At 39.3% G+C, this 26,326-nt stretch overlaps 2 protein-coding genes across 6 annotated transcripts; one reads left to right on the top strand and one right to left on the bottom strand.

The window, feature by feature from the left end:
• Positions 1-1,247: 1,247 nt before the first annotated feature.
• Exosc3 (exosome component 3) lies at positions 1,248-5,734 on the top strand. 2 transcript variants are annotated; one of them, XM_076845799.1, is made up of 4 exons: positions 1,248-1,584; positions 2,633-2,782; positions 4,654-4,805; positions 5,337-5,734. In XM_076845799.1, exons 1-4 carry the CDS (start codon positions 1,261-1,263, stop codon positions 5,536-5,538), a joined length of 828 nt encoding a protein of 275 aa, XP_076701914.1. In that variant the 5' UTR covers positions 1,248-1,260; the 3' UTR covers positions 5,539-5,734. The 2 variants fall into 2 exon arrangements, with proteins under 2 accessions (XP_076701914.1, XP_076701915.1); XM_076845800.1 differs by lacking the exon at positions 5,337-5,734 and adding an exon at positions 2,935-3,008 and having other exon boundaries at positions 4,654-4,743.
• Trmt10b (tRNA methyltransferase 10B) lies at positions 4,042-23,089 on the bottom strand. Of its 4 annotated transcripts, none has more exons than XM_076845794.2 (9): positions 23,037-23,089; positions 21,493-21,693; positions 20,915-21,023; positions 20,027-20,151; positions 17,669-17,821; positions 15,901-15,979; positions 14,826-14,893; positions 8,408-8,531; positions 4,042-7,854 (listed from the first exon to the last, which is right to left on the bottom strand). In XM_076845794.2, the coding sequence occupies exons 2-9, from the start codon at positions 21,676-21,678 to the stop codon at positions 7,748-7,750; spliced, it is 951 nt and encodes a 316-aa protein (XP_076701909.2). In that variant the 5' UTR covers positions 21,679-21,693; positions 23,037-23,089; the 3' UTR covers positions 4,042-7,747. The 4 variants fall into 4 exon arrangements, with proteins under 4 accessions (XP_076701909.2, XP_076701910.2, XP_076701913.1 ...); XM_076845795.2 differs by lacking the exon at positions 23,037-23,089 and adding an exon at positions 22,640-22,692; XM_076845798.2 differs by lacking the exons at positions 17,669-17,821; positions 23,037-23,089 and having other exon boundaries at positions 15,901-15,977; positions 20,029-20,151; positions 21,493-21,581.
• Between the last annotated feature and the right edge of the window lie 3,237 nt (positions 23,090-26,326).

Raw genomic sequence — 26,326 nt, forward strand, 5'->3', positions numbered from 1 at the left:
AGATCACCGGGTGCGACAGGACTGTGGGCTTGATAAGCCTCAGTCTCCACTAATAACCGTGGGTCCGGGGGAGACGCTGAGGGACAGTTCAGGGAATATTACCGACCTCCCTTGTTTCCTCAGTGGGACTTGAGGTTATTGCCTGAGGGTGCCTCAGGAATAACTTTCAATCAGCCTTAATCTATGTGAGTTGGTCATCAGTACCTACCTGCAGGTTCCAGGCCCTCTGGAGTTGAGATGGAGTGGGGAAGTAGACGAGCGCAGTTCATATCATCTCTGCCCAATGAACTCCACTCCTGCCAGGGTGATTAAATAAGAACAGCTATTTCAACAATCTGATTGCAAAACAAGTTTTATTTCAGTTGGCCTTTTATTACTCCAAGAGAAAATGGCTCTACAGCATCTTGTCAAATTTGGAGGTGTTAGTGATGTCTATCTTAAAAATAAAAATAAAAAAATCTAAAAATTCACGTTGGAAGCAAAGATATGGGCAGTAGCTAAGAGACATGGGTCAGAATCCCGCCCTCTCGTTCTCTAGGAGCTCTCACCACTGCGGGGAATTTGAGCAATTGCTCACGTGGGCAACTGAAGTGTGCTGCAGAGTACGAAGCAACAAGGTTTCGTTACTTTCTCAGGCCATGTAGGGATACTCATGTATATGAAAAGGTGACATGATATTTTATTTATATTTGGAGAGGGTCTAGCGAGAAAGATGTGTTACACCAGTCAGGTATTGTCTATTCATGTCAGACCACCGTACAAACTTAGAACTACAGCTGACAGCACAGCAAATCAAATGGGCAAGACCATAAATCATTTCCTTATTTTATTGTTTTCCACTCTGGAAACAACCAAAAAGGTTTTATTTTGAAAAAGAAAAAAAAAAAAAATTCTGGTGAAAAGCCAGCTGCCTTTCTGTGCGCGAAGTCGACAGGGAGGGCCTCTGGGCCCAGCCAACTTCAGTTGACTTCGTCCCTCTGCACAGCTCCTGGGGTTCTCAATCTACTCGAGCTACGCATTTCTTCTACCCGCCCGCGGACAGACTGCAAGATGGACAAACGTTTAGATACACAGTCACTACCACTTGGAAGAGGCGGAGGTGGACCGCCAGGCTGACAAAGACCAAATTTCAGAGACTAAGGTCCAAGACCCAGGGACCGCAACTGACGGAAACGGAAGACCCTGAGGGTGCTGGGGATTGGAGGAGGGGCAGGAAACGGAAACTGGGTACCGGAAGTGGCGTTTGGTGGCCGCTTCAGAATGGCTGAAGCCGTGCAGTTTGCGGCTGAATCTCTCGCGGGTGGCAGGGCACGAGCTGCGCGCTCAGTACTTGATCAGGTGGTGCTCCCGGGTGAGGAGCTGCTTTTGCCCGAACAGGAGGATGTGGAAGGCCCTGGTGGTGCGGGGGAACGACCGTTGCGCCTTAATGCTGGGACGCGCTCGCGGTTACGCGTAGTGTGTGGCCCCGGCTTGCGGCGCTGCGGCGACCGCCTGCTGGTTACAAAGTGTGGCCGTCTCCGTCACAAGGACCCCGGGAGTGGCAGCAGTGGTGGTGTTTACTGGGTGGACTCGCAACAGAAGCGGGTGAGCTGGGACTTCGGAGGGGCAGTGCGGTAGTGAAAGTCTAATCCTGCGCCTAGGAGACTTCCTGGAAGAAGCAGGGCCGGGGCCCTGGAGCCCTCATTTTTTCAAGGTTCGCTTAGAGGCATCGTAGTCTTTTGCTTACCTCTGTCCTTTTTAGAGGGACTACGAACAATAGAAACGTTGCTTGAGAAGAGCGATCAGGAGAGGAAAGCCTCTAGAGACCCTGTGTCATGATTGTCTTCAAAACCAAGAAGCTGTAGGCTTGCCTTTGGAATCCCAGAGGGCAGGACCAGCCTCAGTGAATGGAAGTCACAGGGAGTTAAAATGCTCTTAGAATAATTAAGAACTTTTATATAGAAAAATTTTTCTTGACAATGGAATAGTCTTCCTTGGCTTTAAGCAGCCCTGTGCTTCTTACTGCTCCTGCGTGCAACAGAAGTTAGGGCTTTCTGGTAATAATGCTTAAGTATGGGATATTGCCTCAAATTAACAGACTATCAGAGACTGCAAAGCCGGGCTGGGGGCATGGACCTGTTGTCCTAGCTACAGAGGAGGGTGAAGTATGAGGATCACCTGAGCCAGGAATTTGAGATGAGCCTGTGCAAGGTAGACCCTGCCAGGTGCTGTAGTGCACGCCTGTAATCCCAGCAAATTGGGAGGCTAAGGCAGAAGGATTGTAAATTCAAGACCAGCTTCTGCAACGTAGTGAGACTTGGCCTCAAAAGGGGGTGAAGATTGCCCTGGGGATGTAGGTCTAGATAAAAGACCCTTGCACTTGATCTCTAGTACTACCGGTACTAGGGGGGCGGGTATGGGGGGAGGAGAACAGAAAAAACAAAAAACCCTGCAAACCCAAGAGTTCATGTTGTGATTTTCTTTTATTGAAATAGTATCATTGTTTTATGTAAGACTTATATGAGTTTGTAAACTTGAATTTTAAAATATTTTAAACATCTCTTTAATGAAAAACAAGGACTAAGGACTTAATGAAGATATCTTCCATTGATTCCTTGTTGTTTATGGCTGTTTGTTCTGATGTTTTTTGTAGTATGTACCAGTGAAAGGAGACCATGTGATTGGCATAGTGACTGCTAAATCTGGAGATATATTCAAAGTTGATGTTGGAGGGAGTGAACCAGCTTCTTTGTCTTATTTGGCATTTGAAGGTGCAACTAAAAGAAACAGACCAAATGTGCAGGTAATGATGGGATTATTTGGTTTCAACAGTAAGAAAAATATCCATTTCTCAGAATACTTGCCTGCCCCAAAGGCTACCTGAATTGTCTCCAAAGCATGAACTATTTTCCTAGTTCTACAGGATAGACTCTAAGCATCTGCTTAATGTCCTAGGCTCCAAGAGTTCTTCAGATGCTCCAGTGCCAGACCAGAGCCACTACATTGGTTCTTGTGATATTTGATCTCTAGTGAGTTAAAAGTTTATATCTGTTTTCTCCATTGTTATATGTCATGTCCATATCCATTGCACAAGGATATCAGCCATAGGCTTCAGGAGGAAAGGCAAATCATTAACATTGTCGGCCATCCATCTTGCTTAGAGGTCCTTAGAGCTGATTTAGGAGTAAACTTGTTATTGCAGATTTTCAGTTTGGACTTTTTAGATACTATAGCCATATTCTTATGTCTACCCAGCCAGAAATTTTGACTTCTATGCACCTTTCCTTCCACCTCTTACAAGTTTAACCCTATTTTGATTCTCTTTGACTCTCTGATCTTTATCTCCACTTCATAAGTTCAGATGTCAGCTTCCTTTTGGCAGGACTCAGTCAATAGTCTCCTCATTAACTTCCCTGCTTATATACTTTTACCCCTGCATTCAGACTTTTGAGAAATGACATCTTCACGTGCTCCCTTTCTTGAAAAAACAAAAATTTTTAAAAGATTCTTCAAAGCCTGCAGAATTCCTTGGCATTACACGCTTCTCTCATCCATGTTATATCCGTCATACAGCCATGCTTAACCCATACAAACATAAATGAATTATTTCCTACTCTTGTACATTTGCTCATGCTGTTCCCTCTGTCTGGATTTGATTATCTCCTCGGTCTGTAGAACACATGCTCATCCTTCTAGGCCAAGGCTAAACATACCACCTCTGTAAGGGATTTTGTTGTTTACATGTCTATTCCCTCTGTCCTCCAAGATTAAATTCTGAAAGACAAAAAGTGTTTTGTTCTTCTCTGGTTCTTGAAGTCATCAGCAAACAATAGGTACTTAATAAACATTTTGAGAAGAAAACAATTCATTTTCCATTTCCTTAGTTTCTTTTCTGTTTTTTACCATACGATTTATTTTTATTTTTTATTTTTAGTCATACATGACAACAGAATGTATTTTGACATATAATACATACATGGAATGAACATACATCAATCATATTGTCTATTCTATTCTGCTGCCCTTCCTATCCTCCCTACTCCTCCCCTCCTCTCCCATCCTTTCTCTCTATCCAATCTAATGTGACACACTCATTTCCTTAGTTTCATCATTTTGAAATTCAGTTCTGTGAGGTTTTTAAGCAAATCATGTATGGAGAAGTATCCGTTAATTACCACTGTCCTATAATAATTTGCATGCCAGGTTTTTCCTCCTTCTCTATAAATCCGTAATTATTCAGAATAGTGCTAATAGAACTTTATATGATGGTTCTATTTTACGTCTGCCCCAATATGGTAGCTCCTAGTTATACAGGGCTGTTGAGCATCTGAAATGTGGCTAATACAACTGAGGGACTGAATTTTAAATATCTAATTTTAATTAACTTAAATGTAAATTTATATAAATACCATATTGAGCAACACAATGTTGAAGAGTATTCTTTGGCTTTGAGATGATTCCTACTCTAATGATTTCTTGGAGGGTGAAGGGAGGGTTACATGTATTAATTTTGCCTTTTAAGACTCAACTCCAATGTGGAATCCTAGGATGTAATCAGCCCATTAGCCACAAAACTGTAGGTTGCTGGTATTGCTGCCTATGAAAAAGAGCCAATAGCACCTTTTGTAGCATGGTATGCTGAGAGGATTCAATTATTCTTTTAATGTCTTGTAGGTTGGAGATCTCATCTATGGTCAATTTGTAGTTGCTAATAAAGATATGGAACCAGAGATGGTCTGTATTGACAGCTGTGGACGAGCTAATGGAATGGGTGTGATTGGACATGATGGTCTGCTTTTTAAAGTGACTTTGGGCCTAATTAGAAAGTAAGTCCTAGTGCCTTCTAGCTTGCCTGTGTTCTTTTATTTTTACTACACCTGCTTTGAAATTTGGATTGTTAATAACTATGATTCTAAAGTCCAGAATTAAGTGTTCTGACAATCTCTGGGAAGAACTTTACATATTATGCTATGTTGATGACAAAAGGAGTTTGACATCTTTGTAGTGAGGTAGCTTATTACTGTGACCTCTGGTATACCTTTGAAAAGTGTTAAAACTTCTTGGAAGAAAGGGGGCTGCGAGCTGGGTATATTGGCACATGCTTTTAATCCAGTCTACTCAAGAAATTGAGGGCAAGAGGTTCTTGAGATCAACTAGGGCAACGTAGCAAGACCCCATCTAAATGGGGTAGGGTGGTGTGTAAAGAGGACAGTGTCATTTTATGCCTTATTCTTAGTGTGATGATGACAGTGCCTTTAATAACTTAATAGTTCAGAAAAGGAGTCTCCTTCTGAAGGAGATCTAGAACACATCCTACCTTTTTATTAAATTTTATTTTTATTCCTCTTTACCACTAGGTTATTAGCTCCAGAATGTGAAATCATACAGGAAGTGGGAAAACTCTATCCACTGGAGATTGTGTTTGGAATGAATGGAAGAATATGGGTAAAGGCAAAAACCATTCAGCAAACTTTAATTTTGGCAAATATTTTAGAAGCTTGTGAACACATGACAGCAGATCAAAGAAAACAAATCTTTGCCAGATTGGCAGAAAGTTGATACATGTGGACTTCTTCAGTGGGTCATTTGAGCCAAGAGACTATGAGTTTAATAGGGAGAGGTTAATCTCTCCCTATTAAATCTTCAGAAGAGAAGATGTGAATTTTGTCTTCTAAATAAAATATTTTTATAAGAAAGTTACTGGTTTTCACTCATGTTCTTGTGTGGGTGAGAAAAATTTTAAAAAATCATGTTTGTATGTTCTATACAATAAAATTTACTAAAAAGTATCATGGCTTACTTATTTGAAGTCAACTCCCTTTATTTTGCTAGAGGCAGCTTCAATAAGAACAAGAAGTCGGCATTAAAATATTTTCTGATCATTATGGTAAAACTTCTTACCAAAGGAAATGTAGAATACATAAAAAGTATATAGAGGTAAACACAAGTTTCCTGTAATCCCATTAGTAAGTGGAAGAGTAAAGCTAATAATGTTTATCATGCAGCATGTATTGTTCCAAGTGTTTTCACATGGATTAAAAAATTTATTCTTAGTAACTATAGAAGACATTTATCCTCATAGTTGAAGAAACTGAGGCACAAGATTAAGCTTGTCCTACATTCCCAAGCACTAGGTGTATGTATTTCTTCAAAGTGGAATTAATTATAGGGTATTTTCTTAGACTGAAGAATTCATGATTGTTAAAATTCACCCGGTGCTGTGGCACATGCCTGTAATCCCAGCAGATCAGGAGGCTGAGGCAGGAGGATCTCGAGTTCAAAGCCAGCCTTAGCAATTTAAGCAAGGCTCTAAGCTACTCAGTGAGACCTATCTCAATACAAAAAAGTGCTAGGGATGTGGCTCAGTGGTTAAGCACTACTGGATTCAATTTCCAGTACAAAAATAAAAATCCAACAACTGGATATTTCATTTTCATGTTACAGAATATTTTGGACATATTTGGCTTTTTGTTGTTACACAAATTTCAACATGATGAGGATTTCTGAATTCAAGTCTGGCCAAATTTTGACAACCATTTTCTAGAAGGCAAACAAAGTATACCTGCTTGGGTTCTGCATAAATGGGAGAAGTCTGTGATAGGGTTGATGAGAAAATTCTTCCATGCTATTTGGTGTACTAACCAATGCCCTTTTAGGTTAAAACGAAGACTGGCAGATGATAAAAGCTCAGTAGTTCTGGGGTCAGACCTCTTAGAATAGCTATGGGCTCCCTGAAGCCTACCTACATAGTCCCTTTAAGATGAAAGAGATTATAGCACTTATTCATTATGTTGGTACTGATTAAGAAGCATTATGTGTTCATAAAGATGTTTTTTGAAGGATGGCCTATTTTAGTTAAAAAAAAAAAAACTGATGTTTATCAAATGACCATAATTCACAAAGGATTAAATGGTAAGGGATGCAGACAAAGCAAAATAACCTTTTGGTTCTGGGATAAAACATTTTCTGAATTTGCTAACAGGTTAACTAACCCCAATTGGCAAGAGTAAATGAAGCAACTGTATTTAGGACACAAGAAAAGGAAGTATATTTGATAAGAGATAGATTAACATGCTTGCATGTCCAATGCAACATTTTCTAAGATTCATCAATACTTTGGTTTTGCTTTTTAATTTGTTACAAATATATATTAAGAATGTAGTTTGTACAAAGCTCAGAATGCAAACTATTCACACAAATTGGGAGAGGCCCTGTATTCCTATATTCAGAACAAGGGAGTACTGGGTGAGAGCCACAGGCGGGGGAACAAAGTGTGCTCTGGGGGCTCAAAGTAGATAGGTCAGGTCAGGAAGATTCTGCAAAGCTTATGTGCAGCATATCACTCAGCTGAAAAAATCAGCATACTCAGAGGCAGCTGAAGAAAGTCATACAATTTAATGCCAGTTTAGTATATATAAAATAATTGATATAACAATTATTTTGCCACAAACAGTCTCTAAAAGTAGGGTCTTTCACAAATAGAGAAGTATAAAAGATGAATTAACATATCCAAAGTCATGTAGTTTTAGAGATAATCCTTATTATATAATTTTTTTTTTTTTTTAAACATTGATCAGGGCACTTCCTGTGAGCCAGGCACTGTGGACAATGCAAAAGCATAAAATATGGTCCCTGTCATTAGTTTATACTATGAAGATCCAAGATATCAAGTAAAGGCAAGTGTATGCCACTACTACCCTCTGCCCTTTTCTTTGGTTGAAACACCTCAGGCACTTCATCTCCTGCAGCTGCAATCTCAGGCTGCCCATTATTCCACTGAATTTCGAAGAACATAGCCTTTTCCCGAAGAAACTCCTTTCTTCAATGCTTCAGGCCAGTTGTGAGTCTCCAAGAAAGTGGACAGGATATCAAACACTGTTAAAAGGTAAACAGAAGACAACAACCATGAGAAAAGAGAACGAGTAAATAAATAATGAGAAAAATGGGTGTTCCAGTATATTTTATTGAACATATGTCCTCTGCATCTCACATGGTACAGGACGGAGGCAAAGACACAGCCTTGCCTTACCATAAGGACCTCATCCTACACTAAGATACAGGCCTGTGAATGGGCAATACTGCAATACAGAAACACAGTCAACAAAGAAGGGGCTCTGACATGGCTTGGGAGGGGAAGGAAAGTTAGCTTACAGGTTCTTGAATTGAACTCCTGAGGAACAAATAGGAATTCATCAATCAATGAAGCAGGTCATAGGCAAGGAGAACAATTTCAACTATCCTTAATGTAGTTGGGAAGCAGGAAGAAAATGAAAAATGCCTTTTGGTGGCCAGAATACATGTCACAAAATGCACACGATGAAGTCCAGGCATATAAGTCACAGGAGACTGAGTCAAAGGACATTATACCTAATGCAATATAGCAGCCTCAGAACTAATGTATGTTGGGCAAGGGTCACGTAAGCAGTACCTTGATTGATAGCCAATATCTCTGAATGATAGTTTTTCCCATTCTGGAGCCTGACCATGTATTCCTGGATTGGTAAGCGGGCTGTCTTGACAGAATACTCCTGGGCTTTTTGAAACGTCACCTTCTGTAAATCAAAGTTAAATACTTTTCATATTACAAAAATTATAAATGAATTATTATCACACATATGGACATGAATGGTAATCATGTAATATGCATAGCAAACTGTGAGATCCCCATTTATGCCTATGCTAGTTTCCATCAGTAATCACAGAGACAAACATTAAAAATATGTAGTTTAGGGCTGGGGTTGTGGCTCAGTGGTGGAGTGCTTGCCTAGCATGTGTGAGGCACTGGGTTCGATTTTCAGCACTGCGTGTAATTAAATGTCCATTGATAACTGAAAAAATACATATAAAAAATAAAAGTAGTATATGGTAGAATGGAAGAAACTTCAGAAAATGAAGAGTACTCATCCCAAGTAAGAAATGGCAGCAACACCTCACTTTCTGGGGACCATTTATTCACAAGCTTCCATTTACTACCACTTACAAGACAAATAAAATAAGCAAAAGAGGCAGATCTACAGCTACAAGGCTTCAAAGAGCCTAAGCAGTTTAACCAGAGACTGTTCCTGGCCCGAACTAAGTTAAGACTTGATTCTGGATATCTGGTGTTTTAAGCTCAGTCAATTGACAGCAGCAAATGAAAGAAAAGGAAAACAGGATTCAAGAAAATTAGGCAGCTGGCAATAAAGCAGCACTGAGGGGCTGGGGCTGTACCTCAGTGGTAGAGCATTTGCCTAGCATGGGTGAGGCACTGCGTTTGATCCTTAGCACCACATAAAAAAATAAATAAAATTAAATTTAAAAAAAAGACAGCACTGAAGTGTAAGGTTCAACAATCCCATCAAAAGGAAGAGCAGAAACTGCAAAACGGAGTCATAAGAATCAAAAGAACTTAAGTCCAACCATCTAAAGTTCCCCAGGGTCAGTGCACAGAACTGATGACTCTATGAGATGCCCCTGGGCCACAACTGAAGCTTCACAACATTCACTACCTTGTAAGAAACACAGGAAAGATTTTTTTTTACAATTGTTTTTAAGATATCAGGATTAAAGAGAAAGGTTTAGATCACAAGGATAATCACCAAATTTGGGTTTAGAGGGGGCCTCAGCCATGTTGACTTTTATTTTACTTTTTATATTTAAAAAAAAAAACCTGGGCTGGGGATGTGGCTCAAGCGGTAGCGCACTCGCCTGGCATGCATGCGGCCCGGGTTCGATCCTCAGCACCACATACAAACAAAGATGTTGTGTCCGCCAAATACTAAAAAATAAATATTAAAAAAAAAGAGTTAAAAAAAAATTAAAAAAATTTAAAAAAAACCTTTTAGTTGTCGATGGACTTTTATTTTATTTATTTAAATGTGGTGCTAAGAATCAAACTCAGGGCCTAACACATGCTAGGTAAGTGCTCTACCACTGACCTACAACCTCAGCCCCTATGTTGACTATCTCACTTCAACCACCTACCCAGTGTTTGTCTATCCTTTATAACCTCTTTCCCATTGGCTATCTGGCCTCTAGATGGACAGCCATCGTGACAGAGTTCATATACCCTGGGGTGACCCATTTCAAATTGATGGTACCAGATAGCAAGAAATTATCTTGATATTGAAACAAATTTTCCATTTGCCTTTAGTCCTCTACTCATTTATCTAGGTCTTTTATCCCAATTAAGCAAGTAAAATGGCCCTGCCACAAGATGGCCATTCAAATACTTTAAGTCAGGGATCATTCATTCCCTATGGATGCTCTTGTCTCCAGACCGATAATTTCAGTTCTGTCACTCTTCTTTAACTGTAACTTAGTTTCAAGTCCCTTCATCATTCAGGTCAGCCTCTTTTGAACTTGTTCTAGCTTGTCAACATCCTTTAATTTATGGTCCTATAACTTACTGGTCAACATGAGTTACAACCTTGTGTATAAGGAGGTCTAACATATACTCTGCTTAGATGTTGGATATGATAGCCAATCCTGATGTGATGGTCAATTTGATTGGATTAAGTGATACCTAAGATTAAGAGGCTTCTGAGTGTGTCAATGAGGGTGTTTCTAGGAATGATTGGCATGTGGGACAGTAACTCGAAGGGGAGACCCCCCTAAATGTGGGCTGCAAGATCCAGTTGATTGGGGCCCTGAATAGAACAAAAATGCGGAAGAATGAGGAAGCAACAGTGGATGCAAACTCTGTTCTTCTTGAGTGAGTGCTTGGATTGCTGTGCAATCACCTGAGGATATCAGACTCCAGCTCTTTCACTCTTCCAAAGCAGACTCTGACCAGTAACTCTCCAGGAGTTTCCAGGCCTTTGATCCCGGACAGAAGCTAGACCACTGGGCCCTTTTGTTCTGAGATTCCAGATTCTTGGACTGAGCAGCTACTGGTTCCTCAGCTCTGCAGCTTGCAGACAATCACTGTGGGACTATCTAGTTTCTGCAATCTAGTCTAATAAATTCCCTTTTTATAATCATAAGAATATAGATTATAGCCATCTCTATAAATCCTATTAGTTCTGCTCCTCTAGAAAACCCTGATTAATACACTAGATCACCTGCCTCAGACTGACATGAAACAGAATTCCAAGAGACGACTTCCAAAAATGTTAAGTGATGCAATTAGGATGGGATAGGCATGGCTGATAGGATTTCACTGAAGAAGGGTAATAGTATTTTGCACAGATGAGCTATCTGCCATTTAAACACTTGTGGCCCTAACTCAGTACAATCACTTTGAACTACAGTACAGAATTCAAAGTTAGTAGGATGCCTAGATGCTACCCTGAGAGCTTACAAAGTAGTTTATTTTTTTGCATAATACAAAATAAATGACTTTCCTTGAAGAAATGTTGTTTTTAATGTATGGCCCTGAAAAAGCCAAAATCTCCAGTAAGAAACAAAAAGTTCTACACATCTGACATTTTTGTACCAGTTGTTTTCAGTTTAAATGATAAAAAGATAAAAGAGGACGTGTTAAAACTGCAAATCCAGAGATTACTCACTGACCCTCTGGGTTTTACTGCCTCAAAAAGGGGGCTGTGTATCCACTACAGAAGAGTAGCGTCAATTTGCTGGGTAAACAGTAATCTTGTCTCTTAAATAAGGCTATCCTCTCCCAAGTTTTTATTTTGAAATATTTCAAACCTAAGAAAAGCTAAAATAATAATGTAATCAATATCCATTCCTGTCATCTACATTCACCAGTTGCCATTACTGTTTTTTGTTTGGTACTGGGGATTGAACCCAGGATGTTAACCACTGAGGCACATCCCCTGACCTTTTTATTTTTTATTTTGAGATAGGTTCTCGCTAAGTTGCTTAGGGCCTCACTAAGTTATTAAGGCTGGCTTTGAACTTGCAATCTTCCTGCCTTAGCCTTCAGAGCCACAGGGATTACAGGTGTGCACCACCATGCCCAGCTTACATTCGCCAGTTATTATCATTTTATCAAATTTGCTTACCTGTATAGACACAGGTTCATTATGCTGAAGCAATTTAAAAGTAAGCTATAGACATCACAACACTTCACAAAAATACTTAAGCATGCATCTAAGAACAATGATATTCTCTTGCCTTGCCATAATACCTTTTTCTGAGTGTGTCAGAAATTTTTAAGAAATTCATCAATAATTCTGTAAAATCACTTAATACATATCTACATTAAAAGCTCCCCAACTATCCCTCAAATGTCTTTTTAGCCAGAATCCAACCAAGGCTCACTGTATTTGATCATTATTTTTATCCATTTTCATAGATATACATATATACATATATATATATATATATATATATATATTTTTTTTTTTTTTTGTACTGGGGATTGAACTCAGGAGCACCCAACCACTGAGCCACATCCCTAGCCCTATTTAGTATTTTATTTAGAGACAGGGTCTTACTGAGGCTGGCTTTGAACTCGCTATCTCCCCAAGCCATTGGGATTACAGGTGTCACCATGTCCAGCTATTCATATATTTTTGAGATGGACTTCACTATATTTCCTAGGCTGACCTCAGGGCTCTAAGCTCATGTGATCCTCCTATCTCATTCTCCCAATTAGCTGAAGCTATAAGTGACACCACTGTGCCAGGCTATGTTTTTTGTTTTTTTAATCTCTTTAATTTACAACAGATGCCTTCTATTTTAGTTTCTATTACATTGGCCTTTTTTTGGCAAGATTTTTTGTCTTGCAGAATGGCCCCCAGTCTGGATTTGTCTGTTTCCTCATCATTAAATTCAGTTTAAACATTCTTGAGTAAGAATATATCACATCACAGGTGAGATTCTATCACACCAGGAGGCAATGTCACTATTTATGTCACTATTTATGATACTATGTCACTATTTATGATACTATGTTTGATCAAATTTGGATTAGACAGATTGCTTCAATTTAATAGCATATTTTTGCTTTTATAATCTGTATTATGGTACTTTGAGACCATGTAAATGGTTCCTCCACAACTTTTCATTTATCAATTGCCTGAGTTGATGACTACATTGGGAGTGATTAAAAACATTAATATTCTAATTCTATCATACATCCCTCATTTATTAGCTGTGTCTTCTTTTTTAAAAAATTTTTAATACGTTCTTTTTAGATATATATGACAGTAAAATGTATTTTGACATACTATACATACATGGAGTATAACCTATTCTAATTAGAATCTCATTCCTACGGTTGAACATGATGTGGAGTTACACTGGTTGTATATTCATATATGAGCATAGGAGAGTTATGTCTGATTCATTCTACTGTCTTTCCTATTCCCATCCCTCCTTGCTTCCTTTCATTACTCTTTGTCTAATCCAATGAACTTATATTTCTTCCCTGCCCCCCTTATTGTGGTTATTAGCTGATATTCTATAAGAGAGTCCTGCATTATAAGTTATATAAGTTAATGCATATAAGTTAGCATTATGAAGTCATGGAATACTAATGTTTTAAAAATAAATGCAATTAAATTGAGCTATCATTTGAGCTAAATATGTTTCATATATGTGTATCACACATATTGAAAAAGCATAAAAACATAAAACCTACAAAAACATTTATATAAAATAGACCCACCAACATATACTTGTGGGATCACAAAACATATCAAGAAGGACACATGTTGGGGCTGGGATTTTGGCTTAGCAGGAGAGCACTCACCTAGAATGCGTGAAGTGCTAGGTTCAGTCCTCAGCACCACAGGAAAAATAAATAAATAAAATAAAGGTAATGTGTACAACTAAAAAATTATATATATATATTTTTTTTTTTAAAAAAAGAAGGTCACATGTTATGGTTTAGATGTGAGGTGTCCTCAAAAAGCTCAAGTGTGAGATAATGCAAGAAAGTTCAGAGGATAAATGACTGGCTTGAAAAAATGTCAACACAACCAGTGAATTAATCCCCAAAAAGGGATTCACTAAGTGGTAACTGAAGTGGGAGGGTGTGACTGGAGGAGGTGGGAACTCAGGGCTCTGGGGTATATATTTGTATCTCGGCAAGTAGAACCTCTCTCTGCTTTCTGATTACTATGTGAGCTGCTTCCCTCTGCCACACTCTTCCGCCATGATGTCCTACCTCACCTCAAGCCCCAAGGAATGGAGCCGGCCTTCTATGGACTAAGATCCCTCAAATAAACCTTTTCTCCTTTAAAATTTTCCTGGGCAGATCTTTTAATCAGAGCAGTGAAAAAGCTGACCATAAGAACACATAAGAAAACAGTGCTTGCCTTGGGGAATAGGGAGAGAGAGACTTACTTTTCCCTATACTCCTTTATGTACATGTTAACTATTATATCCATTATAAAATTTAATCACTACATAACATATATTATTTAGTAAATATAAACAAAGAAAATTATCTTAGCAAATATTTGTATAGTAGAAACAAAGTTTAAAATTTTAATAACACCCAAATTATTCCAATACAATTCCAGTGTAACAATAACAAAAAAAAATCTGGACAATTTTACTGAGTTTGAAGTTTTGGAATAAGATACATATTGGCAGGGAAATTAGCCAAGAAAAAAAATGGCTGATAAAAATATTGTATCAATGCTTACTTGGTCAAGATCAGAGTTACCCCTGTAGATCTGAAGAGAAGACAGAAGAAAGAAACTCAAGAATGACTACTTCTGTAACTGCCACACACTACCTATATTAATTCCTGCTTCTGACTTTTGTGAGGTTCAGGACTGCCGAACTGCTGGTGAGAAGAAGGAATGCACTGATAGAGAGCCAGGCTCTTTCTTCCTGTCCCTCTAAGCTCCAAGACTCTTTGGGTAAAATTACAACAGGGCAATCATCTATAAAAAGTAAGCACTACTTTTCAAAATACAGATGTTGGGGCCAAAATGTACACTTACCTTCTGAATGCTTTCATCCACAAGTCCACCAAGGATGTAAACTTTGTTTAGGTCAACATCTTGAAGAGCTAATGAAAAAATGAAGGCCATTGAGATCAAATCCATTTTATAATTTCAAAATCCAAAGAAAGCAAAAGTAAAGAAATATTAGCAATAAGTTGAATTTTTTTTTTAAGAGAGAGAAAATTTTAATATTTATTTATTTTAGTTCTCGGCAGACACAACATCTTTGTTTGTATGTGGTGCTGAGGATCGAACCCGGGCCGCACGCATGCCAGGTGAGCGCGCTACCGCTTGAGCCACATCCCCAGCCCAATAAGTTGAAATTTAATGAATAGAAAATAAAGATTTTAGACTTGTTCAAAGAATCCAAAAATTAATTCTCTAAAAAGACCAATAAAAGTCAGGATCGATAATGAATGCCTGTAACCCGAGCAGCTTGGGAGGCTGAGGCAGGAAGATCATGAGTTCAAAGCTAGCTTCAGCAAAAGCGAGTCCCTAAGCAACTCAGTGAGACCCTGTCTCTAAATAAAATACAAAATAGGGTTGGGGATATGGCTCAGTGGTTGAGTGCCCTGAGTTCAATCATCCCCGGTACCAAAAAAAAAAAAAAAAAGACCAATAAAATAGACAACCTATTGACATACCTAATCAAGAAAACAAGACAGAAGGTCTAAATCAATATCAGATTCAGAAAGGACAAAATTAAAACTAAAGAGGAACATGCAATAATTAAAAGAGAACATTACAATCAACTTAATACCAATAAATTTGAAAACTAAGTGAAATGATGATATTCTAGAGGAAAAAATATATATATGTTGAACACTGACCCAAGAAGGGACAATGAAGGAAGCTGACCAGAGGAACTGGATTGCCTGAGAATGGAGACCCTGAATCTGTGCGGCAGTTGATCAAGGCAGGACACCTGAAGAAGCCTCTGCTCAGAAAAGGTGTACAGTTCACACCCTCTGCAAAGCAGTTCAACAAATGCCTTTTTGGGTACTTCTTGAGTGGCTTTAATAAATGGCCAGAGAATACTTAAACTAAGGGCTAGGAGCAGTAAAATACATACCATGCTCTGAATCAGGAGTCAGGTACACAAGGGTTTCCAGGGGAAATAAACTAAAGCAGTCTTCTTCTGTTACATCCATCTGGAAAATGCAAAGAACCCAATACGGTAGGAATGAGGTTAGAAGGTGGCCCACAGTTCAACAGCTAGTTATGTGGCATCTAGTTTCCATCAGGCACAGCTAGCTCTAAGTGATCAAGGAGTGGCATGCCTGACAGTTTATTCTCAGAAAGTACTTGGTCAGGGAGCAAAGACACGTGAAAGGGGCTGGGGTTGTGGCTCAGTGGCAGAGCGCTTGCCTCATACACGTGAGGCACCGGGTTCGATCCTCAGCACCACATAAAAACAAATAAACAAAGATATAGCATCCATCTATAACTTAAAAAAAAAGACGCGAAACTATAAAGTGAGACAGAAAGTGACATGGGGCTCTCATGGAGGTACAGGGATCACACAAGACTACAGGTGAGGGAGTAACAACACCAGGGACAACCTTCTGGTAAAGGAAATGCTGGAGCTGGGTTTCTGGAAAAACAAATGGAAGAAGAATTCAAAGCAGATAGAATTGCCTAAAAAAAGCAGTAAGACAGCAATAAGACAGAAAAGTAAGGAAACCATATGTAAGTGGGTCTGTTCAGCTTACATACAAGAATTATTAAAAAAAAAAAAGTATAGAGAAGTAAATCTGGAAGTGACTGTACTACACTAGGGGCTGTTCAGACAGTAACAGCAACACAGCCAGCTGCACAGTACCACAGAGCATACCCTGCACACTCACAGCCTCTATGGATCTCCATAGGGAAGGCCACAAGTGTTCAGCCCCAGCTACAAAATGCAAACACATAAGGTTGTGTGTGTGTGTGTATTTTGCTGGAAAATGAATCCAGGCCTCACAAATGCTAGGTAAGCACTCCAACACTGAACCACATCTCCAGCCCCCATGAGGCATTTTTAGTGTCATTTCTTAGAAACTGATCTGGATTCTCACTTGCATATTTATCATTTATAAGATCCTAGGTATCATTTATAAGATCCTAGGATAGGAGTTTAAAAGTACCTAATATTCCCTAAAACTCATCTGGAATCTAAGCTACTTCAAAAAATATTATTTCTTATCCTCCAAAAATCATGTTTCCTAGTTTTGCACCCAAGAGTAAGAAAGAAGTTATGGCATTTCCAAAAATAATTCTGGAGTTTATAGTCTACCATGAGCTATACAGGTAGCAAAACAGTCCTATTAAATAGTGGTGATTTTTTTATATTATATTATATTATATTATAATATTATTATATTATATTATTATATTATAATATTATATTAACTTGCCAATGCAGTGGAAGAATGAGAAAAAAAATTAAAAGTTAATAACTAATAAGTTCTGAATTTTAAATTGCAATAGTGAAAAGATGTATATTACAGTGCCCTCAGTACCCATGGTGGACTGGTTCTAGGAACCCCTACAGATACCAAAATCCAAGGATGTTCAAGTCCCACATATGAAATGGCCTAGTATTTGCAGTGAAGCTATGCATATCCTCCTGTATACTTTAAATCATCTCTAGATTACTTATACTGCCCAATTCAATGCAAATGCTATGTAAACAGTTGTTATATTGCATTATTCAAGGAATAATGACCAAAAAAAAGTTCATACATGTTTGGTATAGGGAGAGACCAGTTGTATATCAAAATAAGAAAAATTTTTAAAAATTACTATTAATCCATGACTACTTTTTAGATAATTCAAACAATAAGCAAAAAGATTCTTACCAGGTAACTAGAAAATCCATCATTCATCCTCAAACATTCTTCATAGAGGGGACTATCTGTCATGAATCCAGTAAGGCAGATCCAAAAGGGTCTGTCAACTTTTTTGTTTGAACCATACAACCTTCGGATCTGTCCAGCCAGCCTACTTAATTCCTTCAAAGAAATAAGGACAACTCAGGGTGGAAACATGCCAAATCACTTTCAATTCACTAATGAACAATCGCTACACAAAATGCTATTCCAGAAAATCTCATGGACTAGGATGGCACCTTTAACTCTAGAAATAAGCACATGCAAGTGTGTTACACACCCTGTGATACTACACCTCACAGATGAAAGTTCAGATGATATCAACCCAGAAATGATGAGTGAATGGAAAAACATTTTCCCTTCAGGTGACCCCACTCTTGCATATTTAATACATAAACTGGTTATGTCAGCTTTTTCCCCCCAATTATCTTTTCAAAAATTTGTACTTTTTAGTCATACATGACTATAGAATGTATTTTTTTTAAAGAATTTTTTTTTCTTTTTTTTTTTTTTAGTTGCAGATAGGCACACTACCTTTATTTTATTTATGTGGTGCTGAGGATCGAACCCAGTACCCCATGCATGCAAGATAAGAACTCAACCCTGAGCTACAACCCCAGTCAGTAGAATGTATTTTGACATATCATAAGTACATGGAGTTTAACTTCCCATTCTTGTGGTTATACATGGTGTGGAGTTACACTGGTTGTGCATTCATATATTAACATAGGAAAGTTATGTCCAAATCATCCTATTGTCTTTCCCATTTCCATCCTCCCTCCCTTCCCCCTATCCCCCCTGTCCCAATCTGATGAACCTCTACTCCCCACCCCACCCCTCCTCCTATGAGTCAGCACCTGCATATCAGAGAGAATATTTGGCCTTTGGTTTTTGGGGACCGACTTATTTCACTTAGCATGATAGCCTCCAGTCCCATCCATTTACCAGCAAATGCCATAATTTCACCTTTATGTTTGAATAATATTCCATTGTATATATGTACCACGGTTATGTTAGCTTTTATCTTAAATTTTACCAATTGATATTTACTATTTAAGCTATTAAAAAGAAGCTGATTACTGAAATTTTTATACTTCTTCAGGAATATTTGGCATCTCTGCCCATAACTTAGGGAGATGACATAGGGTTGGAAGTTTTAACTTTCCACCCTCATTCTAGAATGGTTATCTTATAACCTAACTTGATTTGTTTGGTAGAGGAAAAAAGTCTTTGTATTTGATTTAATCTGCTATATCAAGTAATGTAACTAGCAGAGAATTCTTAGTTCACCTTTTCAGGGGGCAGGAGGTTCCATGTAAATCCCCAGATCTACAATTCTCCTATTTTCTCTGAAAAACATGTTAAACACTAGCACATATAACAGGAAAGTTTGAAAACAAAGAGATTTATTTAAAGTCTCTACTGCAGTATAAGGCCTAAAATTGAGGAACATTATATGCTGCCATGACTTCTGGTGAAAACAAGGGGACCTCAAATGACCTAATTCAAGTTCCCTTGCCAACTCTGCCCCTAGACATGAGATGAGGCTCCCTAGCTTAAAAACCCTTTTTATCAAGGGGATGCAGTATAATTCCTGTTTATCCCTGAGTAGCAGGTTTTGGTTCCCTGCCAGCTCAAGGAAAAAACTAAACGAACTAGTCATATCTTCCTATAGGAACCAGGAGACACTTCACCCCCTTGATACCACAGAGCCCACATCCCATCACCCTGGTTGCTCATTTTATTCTCAAGTACAACCCCTTTTGTGGCTTCGTGGGATGTGTAAAATACTCCTCCCTAAGGCAGTGAGTATATGAGACTAAAAAAACTGCTGTTAATATCTGTTGTCAAGTACACTTTTTGTATCTGACCATCCCCAGAACCCTAGGGTGAAAATCCCTCCCTCACCAATGGGATGAATGAGAAACAATTAAAACATACACTGCAAGAAAAACTTCCACCAGGTAACTACCCCACAACATACAACCAGGTAAATAGTCCTCTTCCCAGCAGAAGGCCAAAGATTTAGGGTCTGGAGAATTGAGCCTGAAAGGTTCCATCCAGACTAAAGACACCATGAACAGAGAGATAAAGGGGGTGGGCTCAAAACAGAAGACAAGGTAACATCTGCAAATAAACCAATGGATGTATGTTCTCTTTCAGTTTCTTTCCAACAGCCTTATCAGAACTTAGTAGCCCAGTATAGAGAACACTTTGGCTGGATTACTAAAGAACTACAGAAGCTGATGATGCATACTCTTCATAAAGGCTGTACCCTTTGGACCTCCCTCAGGTAAGCAGGAATTCCAGGCTTAGTGCATGTTCTACCTTCTTTGACATGTGATGAGTCATACTCAAATCGATACACAATCTTGGTCCTGAATGTTTGGCCTCCAAGAGTTTCTCTTTGGTTAAGGCTCTCAGAAATCTTTTGCTGTGCTGGGGGCAGATGCCTATAGCAGAAATATCAGAAAAAAAAGAAATGGGAAAACAGGAATAATATTCTGTAAAAATAGACTTCCCGGGGCTGGGGATGTGGCTCAAGCGGTGGCGTGCTCGCCTGGCATGCGTGCGGCCCAGGTTCGATCCTCAGCACCACATACAAACAAAGATGCTGTGTCCACTGATAACTAAAAATATTTTTAAAAATTCTCTTTCTCTCTCTCTCTCTTTAAAAAAAATAGACTTCCCTTTTATTTTTGCACATAAAGAGAATCTTGAGACTCATGAAAGGTATTCATTCATTCACTAGATTTATGTCTAGCACAGTGGTGAGGAGTGTGGGATCTGGAGCAGACAGCTAGGTTTACATCCAAGTACGGTCTATTCATTCATTAAATTAATTATCTTAGGCATAGATTCAATTTCTATGAGTCTCTGCTGCTTTTCTTACAAAATGGAGATAATCATTCCCCTTAAGAGAGTCCAGTAAAATTTTTAGAACTGAACCCAACACATAGTACTATATAAATGTTAGTTGCTGCTGGAATCTTTACTTCTGAGTTTATAAACACATTTGTCAACCAGACTGCTTATATTTAAAAAGCAGCATTCAATTTTGCTTTGATACTTTGATGTCCAACAAAATCAGATAATGGGTCCTACCTCCCAGATTCTTGTTTTTCCTTAAAACATAATTCCTACTCTCTTAGGAACATGAGGACATGAGTTTGCTAAAAAATAAATGATTACATCAATAATCTCATTAATCATTACCTGGATTTTCTACACGGTTGGCTTTTCTTCTTTCTTTTTCTTGCTTTCTTTTGCTCTTCTTTGCTGCAACTATCTTTTCCCAGTGTCTCTGTTTTCTCTGGACATTTTTCTTATGTTATCCAGAAAAAAAATTGTTTGAGAACTTCATAAGCAACAAAAAGGAAAATGAATATTAGAAAGTTACTTAATTGTTTTTAAAAAATTATTATTTACAGGTAAAGTTAGGAGAGAGAAAAAGATTTCATCTTAAAAACAAACCTAGACTGGACTGTTTAGAGAAAATACAGCCCTGGAAAAGATATGTGACCTGGTCAATGTCAGTAAAATCCATCAGGGACAGGACCTAACCTACAGTTTAGATTCCCTGACCTTCTCAGGTATGTAAAAAAATTTCTTTTGAACTTTATCTACTTTTCCCATGACTCAAATGAAACGGAAATATTATGATGAGCAGAAAATTAATTCACTATTTTAAACATACAAAAATCATTCCCAGTCTCTTTTTATTACTAGTAACTACCCCTGAAGCAGGGGTCTTGGGGACAATCAGTCCATCACTGAAAGCCCCCTGCACTCACCGAGCACCATGTTGCACTGCTTGTGGGGAGGAGCTCCCTGTCTGGGCAGTCACATTCCACATCAATCTGCAGAAGCTGGAAGCTTTCAGAGAGTCCATCTTCACCTATGTCTTCTAGGATGCCTTCTTGCCCCTGCAACTCTGGTGACTCTGTTCTCTGAACACTCCTTTCCAATTTCCAGTCCATGTGCCAGTCTCTGTCCTTTCAACCAGATTGGAAAAATACAAAATTACGTGAGATAATACACTATTTCACTTACAAGGCTAATTCCCTATATCCAAAAGATAAATAGTACTACTGTGCTGCTGATGGAGCAAACAGGTGTAAAATACTGACCCCTATTTATTGACCCAAGAAAAGCATGTGTCTTTCAGAGAAATATCCAGCACAGAAGCAGGTAGTAAGGAAGCCAAACATACTTCTTTGAGGACAAACATATTTCCTGACATCTCCAAGCAATGGGTGATTATTCCTTTTTACTGTGACACAGACAGCCAAGTTATTTATTGTGTGGGTGTTCTTTCTGAAATACACTGTATGACTATTTTTCAAACAATTTACTTTCAAACCAGTGATTTAACAAGTATTTATTAAGCATCTACTACATACAAGGTCCTATACTAAAAACATCATGGGAGAATGAAGAACCAGCCAAAAAATATGGTAAAAGGTCATGAAAGCAATCAAGAATTCTTCTAGGTTTTGGTGACTATCAAAATTCTTCAAACTATATACCACCCCCTCCAGCTGTGTGTCACTGCTGCTGAAAGCCAGTCACCAGTGTGACTGTTTAAATATCCCTTAGAAATGCTTTGTTGGAAAATATGGAGAAGCACTGTAACAGTTCACTTAAGAAATGATGTCATGATTCGGGTAATTTCTGATCTGAGAGAAAACAGGTCAGAAATGATCTATAGTAAAGTGTCAGAGACCAAGAGTGGTACAAATAATGCCCCTGGCTTGTTCAATATGTGATTCATGTATATGATAAAAAGACCTATTTCTGATGAAAAGTAATGATCTTCCGTCCCACCTGCTTCCACCTCTAGTGGCAACCCTGGTTAACCAGTTATTTTTAGTTCTAACTCCTTAGCCTTGAAACTATATGCTTACACATGACTTCTTGATTCATCTGCTTTGAACTTACCGGCTTCGAATGATACTTCAAATCACTTAAGCAAATCCCCCTCACATTTTACATCTTTTATTAGTTTTGTTGGTTGTTTTTTGCTGTTGTTGTTGTTATTGTTTTTTGTTTTTGTTTTTGTTTTCCTGCGGAGCTGGGAGTGGAATCTAGAGCCTCGCGCATGGTAGGAAAGCACCCCACCAGCACTAGAACACCCCAAGATTCCAGGCCCGGGAGCACACGGGTCCCTCCTGCCCCGCAGGCCGCGAGCGCGAGGGGTGGCAATAAGGGGAAGCACTAAGAAGGCAGCGTACCGTGGTCACTCGACCTCAGTGCCGCCACCGGCCAAGAGCATGCTGACTCTCGCATGCTGAGCCTCTTAACTCCTATTCCACCCGGAAACGAGCCCCGAACATACCTGGGACCAACGCCTCGCGTAGCAGCAGCGGTGCACATTTGGCCCCGCCCCGAGCCCACTTCCGGTTCCGGATCCCGCTCCGAGCAGCATCCTGGGAATTGTAGTTTTCAACTTGGCAGCAAGATGCCCAATGATCTTTTTTTTTTTTTTTTTTTTTTTTTTTAATTTTTTAACATTTATTTTTTAGTTGTTGGTACACAGTACATTTATTTTATTTTTGTGTGGTGCTGAGGATCGAACCCAGTAATTCACGCATGCTAGGCAAGCGCTCTTCCTCTGGGCCACAATCCCAGCCCTTTTAAAATTTTTTTAAAGTGGTAGATGGACACAATACCTTTATTTTATTTATTTTTATGTGATGCTGAGGATCTAATCCAGTGTCTCACACGTTTTAGGCAGGCTGTCCAACACTGAGCTACAACCCAAGCCCCGCAATGCTCTTCAGAGCCTAGATTTCCTCATCTGTTAGTCAAGATTAGGATCCCAGACACTTGCCAAAGGTGCAGGGCTCCTGTAGGTGACCAGGAGCCTTGTTGGCTGTCAAGGGCTGATCATTGCAAAACAGGTGAAACCATGTCTTGAATCACCACCATCTCTCAGCCTAGCGCTCCCCAACTCCCCATAGCCAGCAGGGTCCACAAGCTGACACAGCCCTTCTCTGAGCACATAGCCTCTGGTCACTCTCCCTCCTCCATTTCCCTTCATACGTCGATGGGGACACTGAGACTCCAGAGACATGAAGTGACTTGCTCAAGCCTTGTCTTGATAAAGACTACTAGCTACTCTTTCCTTCACTCCTGCAGTCCTGGGGGAATGCCCTTTCAGAGAGACCCTACCATAAGCAGGCCAGAAATATCTCCTCAAGAAACTAAGGCCTGGCTGGAGCCCTCCTTGGCCCATTTTCTCCTCTGGATTTCATTTGCACAGTCCCTGAAACCCATGCTTCAATCCACTTTTTAACCACGAACACAAAACATTACTCCCCAACCCCCACCCCCATTAAATCTTTTTCTAAAACCCAGTGCTATCAGCTATTTGCTCAGAAGCTGGTCCTGGCTTCCTACAGCCTGCTTGCAGTGCCTCAGCGAGGCCTGAGAAGTGGTTCAAATGACTTTCAATGATCCTTTCATGACTGAGCTCACACCACACCTGCCTGTCCCTATACCTCAGACTCAGCCATATTGAATAGACCCATCATCACCACCACCAAGCTCTTGTGTCCCTTCATCACTGAATGAGCTCTCATGGCTACTCTCCCATGGAAAGCAAAGACATTCTGGCTGGTGTCACTGCTTTCCCATCCCCACCACATCTGTTTGCTGGATGATTATGCATCCCCTGTTCCAGATCCCCCAGTGGCTTCCCAATGTACTTACATGTAAAATCCAACCGTCTTCCTAAGGCCTTGAACTAATAGGTTCCTGCCTGCCCCGCCACTCTCATATCCTCTCTGTCTTCCTCCCTCCAGTTCCACTCACTGGTCTTGAAATGCCTGAAAAACACCAAGGGCCTTTGCACATAATGTTCCCTTTCCTCTCACATTTTCCATGGCTGGCTTTTATTTAGGTCTCAGCTCAAATATTTCCAGTTCAGAAGGGCCTTTCCCATCTACACTAGGTAAGACAAGCTCTTCCTATCCCTGTCTTGACACCTTCTTTGTTTTTAAAAATCACTTTTCAGTCAGTAACTTATTTATTTTTTAATATTTACTTTTTAAGTTATAGGTGGACACAATATCTTTATTTTATTTTTATGTGGGGCTGAGGATGGAACCCAGTGCCTCACACACACTAGGTAGAGTGCTCTCCCTCTGAGCCACAACCCCAGCCCAGTAATTTATTTTTTTTCCTCTTATTCCTTCTAACTATAAGTTCTTTGAACATGTCTGACATGCTCACATTTGTATTCTTAATGCCACTGCATAGTAAATATTTGGTGAAAGAATAAATTACTTTTGTCCTTTCTTGATAGATCCAAATCCTAACTACCAAATCTGGGGCCTGATACATAGTAGATACTCAATAAATACTTCCTGACATATTAGTTCTAATGAATGCCACCTCCTACAGGAAGTCTTCTCTGATTGCTGCTCTGCTTCTCACCCCCAAAATGACTTCTCACAGCACCTTATCTCCTCTCTTTGGCAACCTTGAGTACATTGTGCCTTATGTTTTCTTGAGTACATTGTGCCTTATGTTTTCGGTCTCTTTCTCTATATGCCATGTAACCTCCAGCCATTCCAACATGAGCTCTTGAAAATAGGATTGTCACCCAATTACTTACATCCATAGTCTGGCGTCAGGCATCACCTGGCATGGGTGTTCCATAAGGGTTTGTTGAAAGAGACAAAAATCAGTTGATACGATGGTGGTTGGGAAAAGAAAGGAGGGGTATACATGTCCAGCAATTTCTTAGTCATTAAACAAATGACTCTTGCACTGTAGGGTAGGTAGCTTCATCCTGCCTATCTCATATGTCTCAAAGAAAGGGCCGACTTTGAGACTTCTCCTGCATTACCTTCTCAACAAGCAGCGAAGAGTTCCCACCACTTCTGGGACTTAGTCCTTCTCATGGGAACTGTCCAGAAAAAGACCATCTCCATACAATTACTACCCAAGAAAGGTGAAGGATTTGAAAGGATAGGAGGAAAAGAAAGAAGAAAGCTCACACTTCCTGAGTGCCTCAGCTGGAGGCTTCAATCCGCCTTGGCCTCCATGACTATTCTCTCAAAATGCTGCATATATAGTATATAACAATCCCTGGGATATTGGTCATGTTAAAAAATGTTTTCAGGCTATCTAAATGGAATGAGTTAGATATTATAACCCTAAGTACATGTATGAAGACAAGAATGGTGTGAAAACACGTTCTATACACTCAGTGACTTGAAAAATTGTGCTCTATATGTGTAATATGAAATGAATTGCATTCTGCCATCGTGTGAAACAAATTATAATAAATAATTTAATAAAAAAGCTATTCAAGCTATCTAAATAAGGTATCTGTTCTACTAACTAAGTGGAGACTAGTATTATTTCCTTTTGTCAGATGGGGAAACTGAGGCCCAGAGAAGTGTCTATAACGCCACAGGCCACAGCCAGGATCCAAGCCCTGGTTGAGAGAAGTTCTAAGCACCTTCCCTAAACTCATGAACACATAGGCTCTGTTCACATAAATAAGTTAGTTGACTCTTTATATCCTTCTAATGGAGAAAATTTCAAGTCCTATTTAACATCTTATGTCTAAAAAAAATTAATGCCCTATTGTTCCTATTTTCCTTACCATTAAAT

Source organism: Callospermophilus lateralis, chromosome 2 (genome assembly GCF_048772815.1).
Source record: "Callospermophilus lateralis isolate mCalLat2 chromosome 2, mCalLat2.hap1, whole genome shotgun sequence".
Classification (NCBI taxonomy): Eukaryota; Metazoa; Chordata; class Mammalia; order Rodentia; family Sciuridae; genus Callospermophilus; species Callospermophilus lateralis.

Coding starts and splice junctions, on each gene's coding strand:
- Exosc3 (XM_076845799.1), top strand. CDS start 1,261: ATGGCTGAAGCCGTGCAGTTTGCGGCTGAATCTCTCGCGGGTGGCAGG. Junction 2,783..4,653: donor GAAACAGACCAAATGTGCAG/GTAATGATGGGA, acceptor AATGTCTTGTAG/GTTGGAGATCTCATCTATGG. Junction 4,806..5,336: donor ACTTTGGGCCTAATTAGAAA/GTAAGTCCTAGT, acceptor CTTTACCACTAG/GTTATTAGCTCCAGAATGTG.
- Trmt10b (XM_076845794.2), bottom strand. CDS start 21,678: ATGGACTGGAAATTGGAAAGGAGTGTTCAGAGAACAGAGTCACCAGAG. Junction 20,152..20,914: donor CAACCGTGTAGAAAATCCAG/GTAATGATTAAT, acceptor TTTCTGCTATAG/GCATCTGCCCCCAGCACAGC. Junction 7,855..8,407: donor GATATTGGCTATCAATCAAG/GTACTGCTTACG, acceptor ACCTTTTAACAG/TGTTTGATATCCTGTCCACT.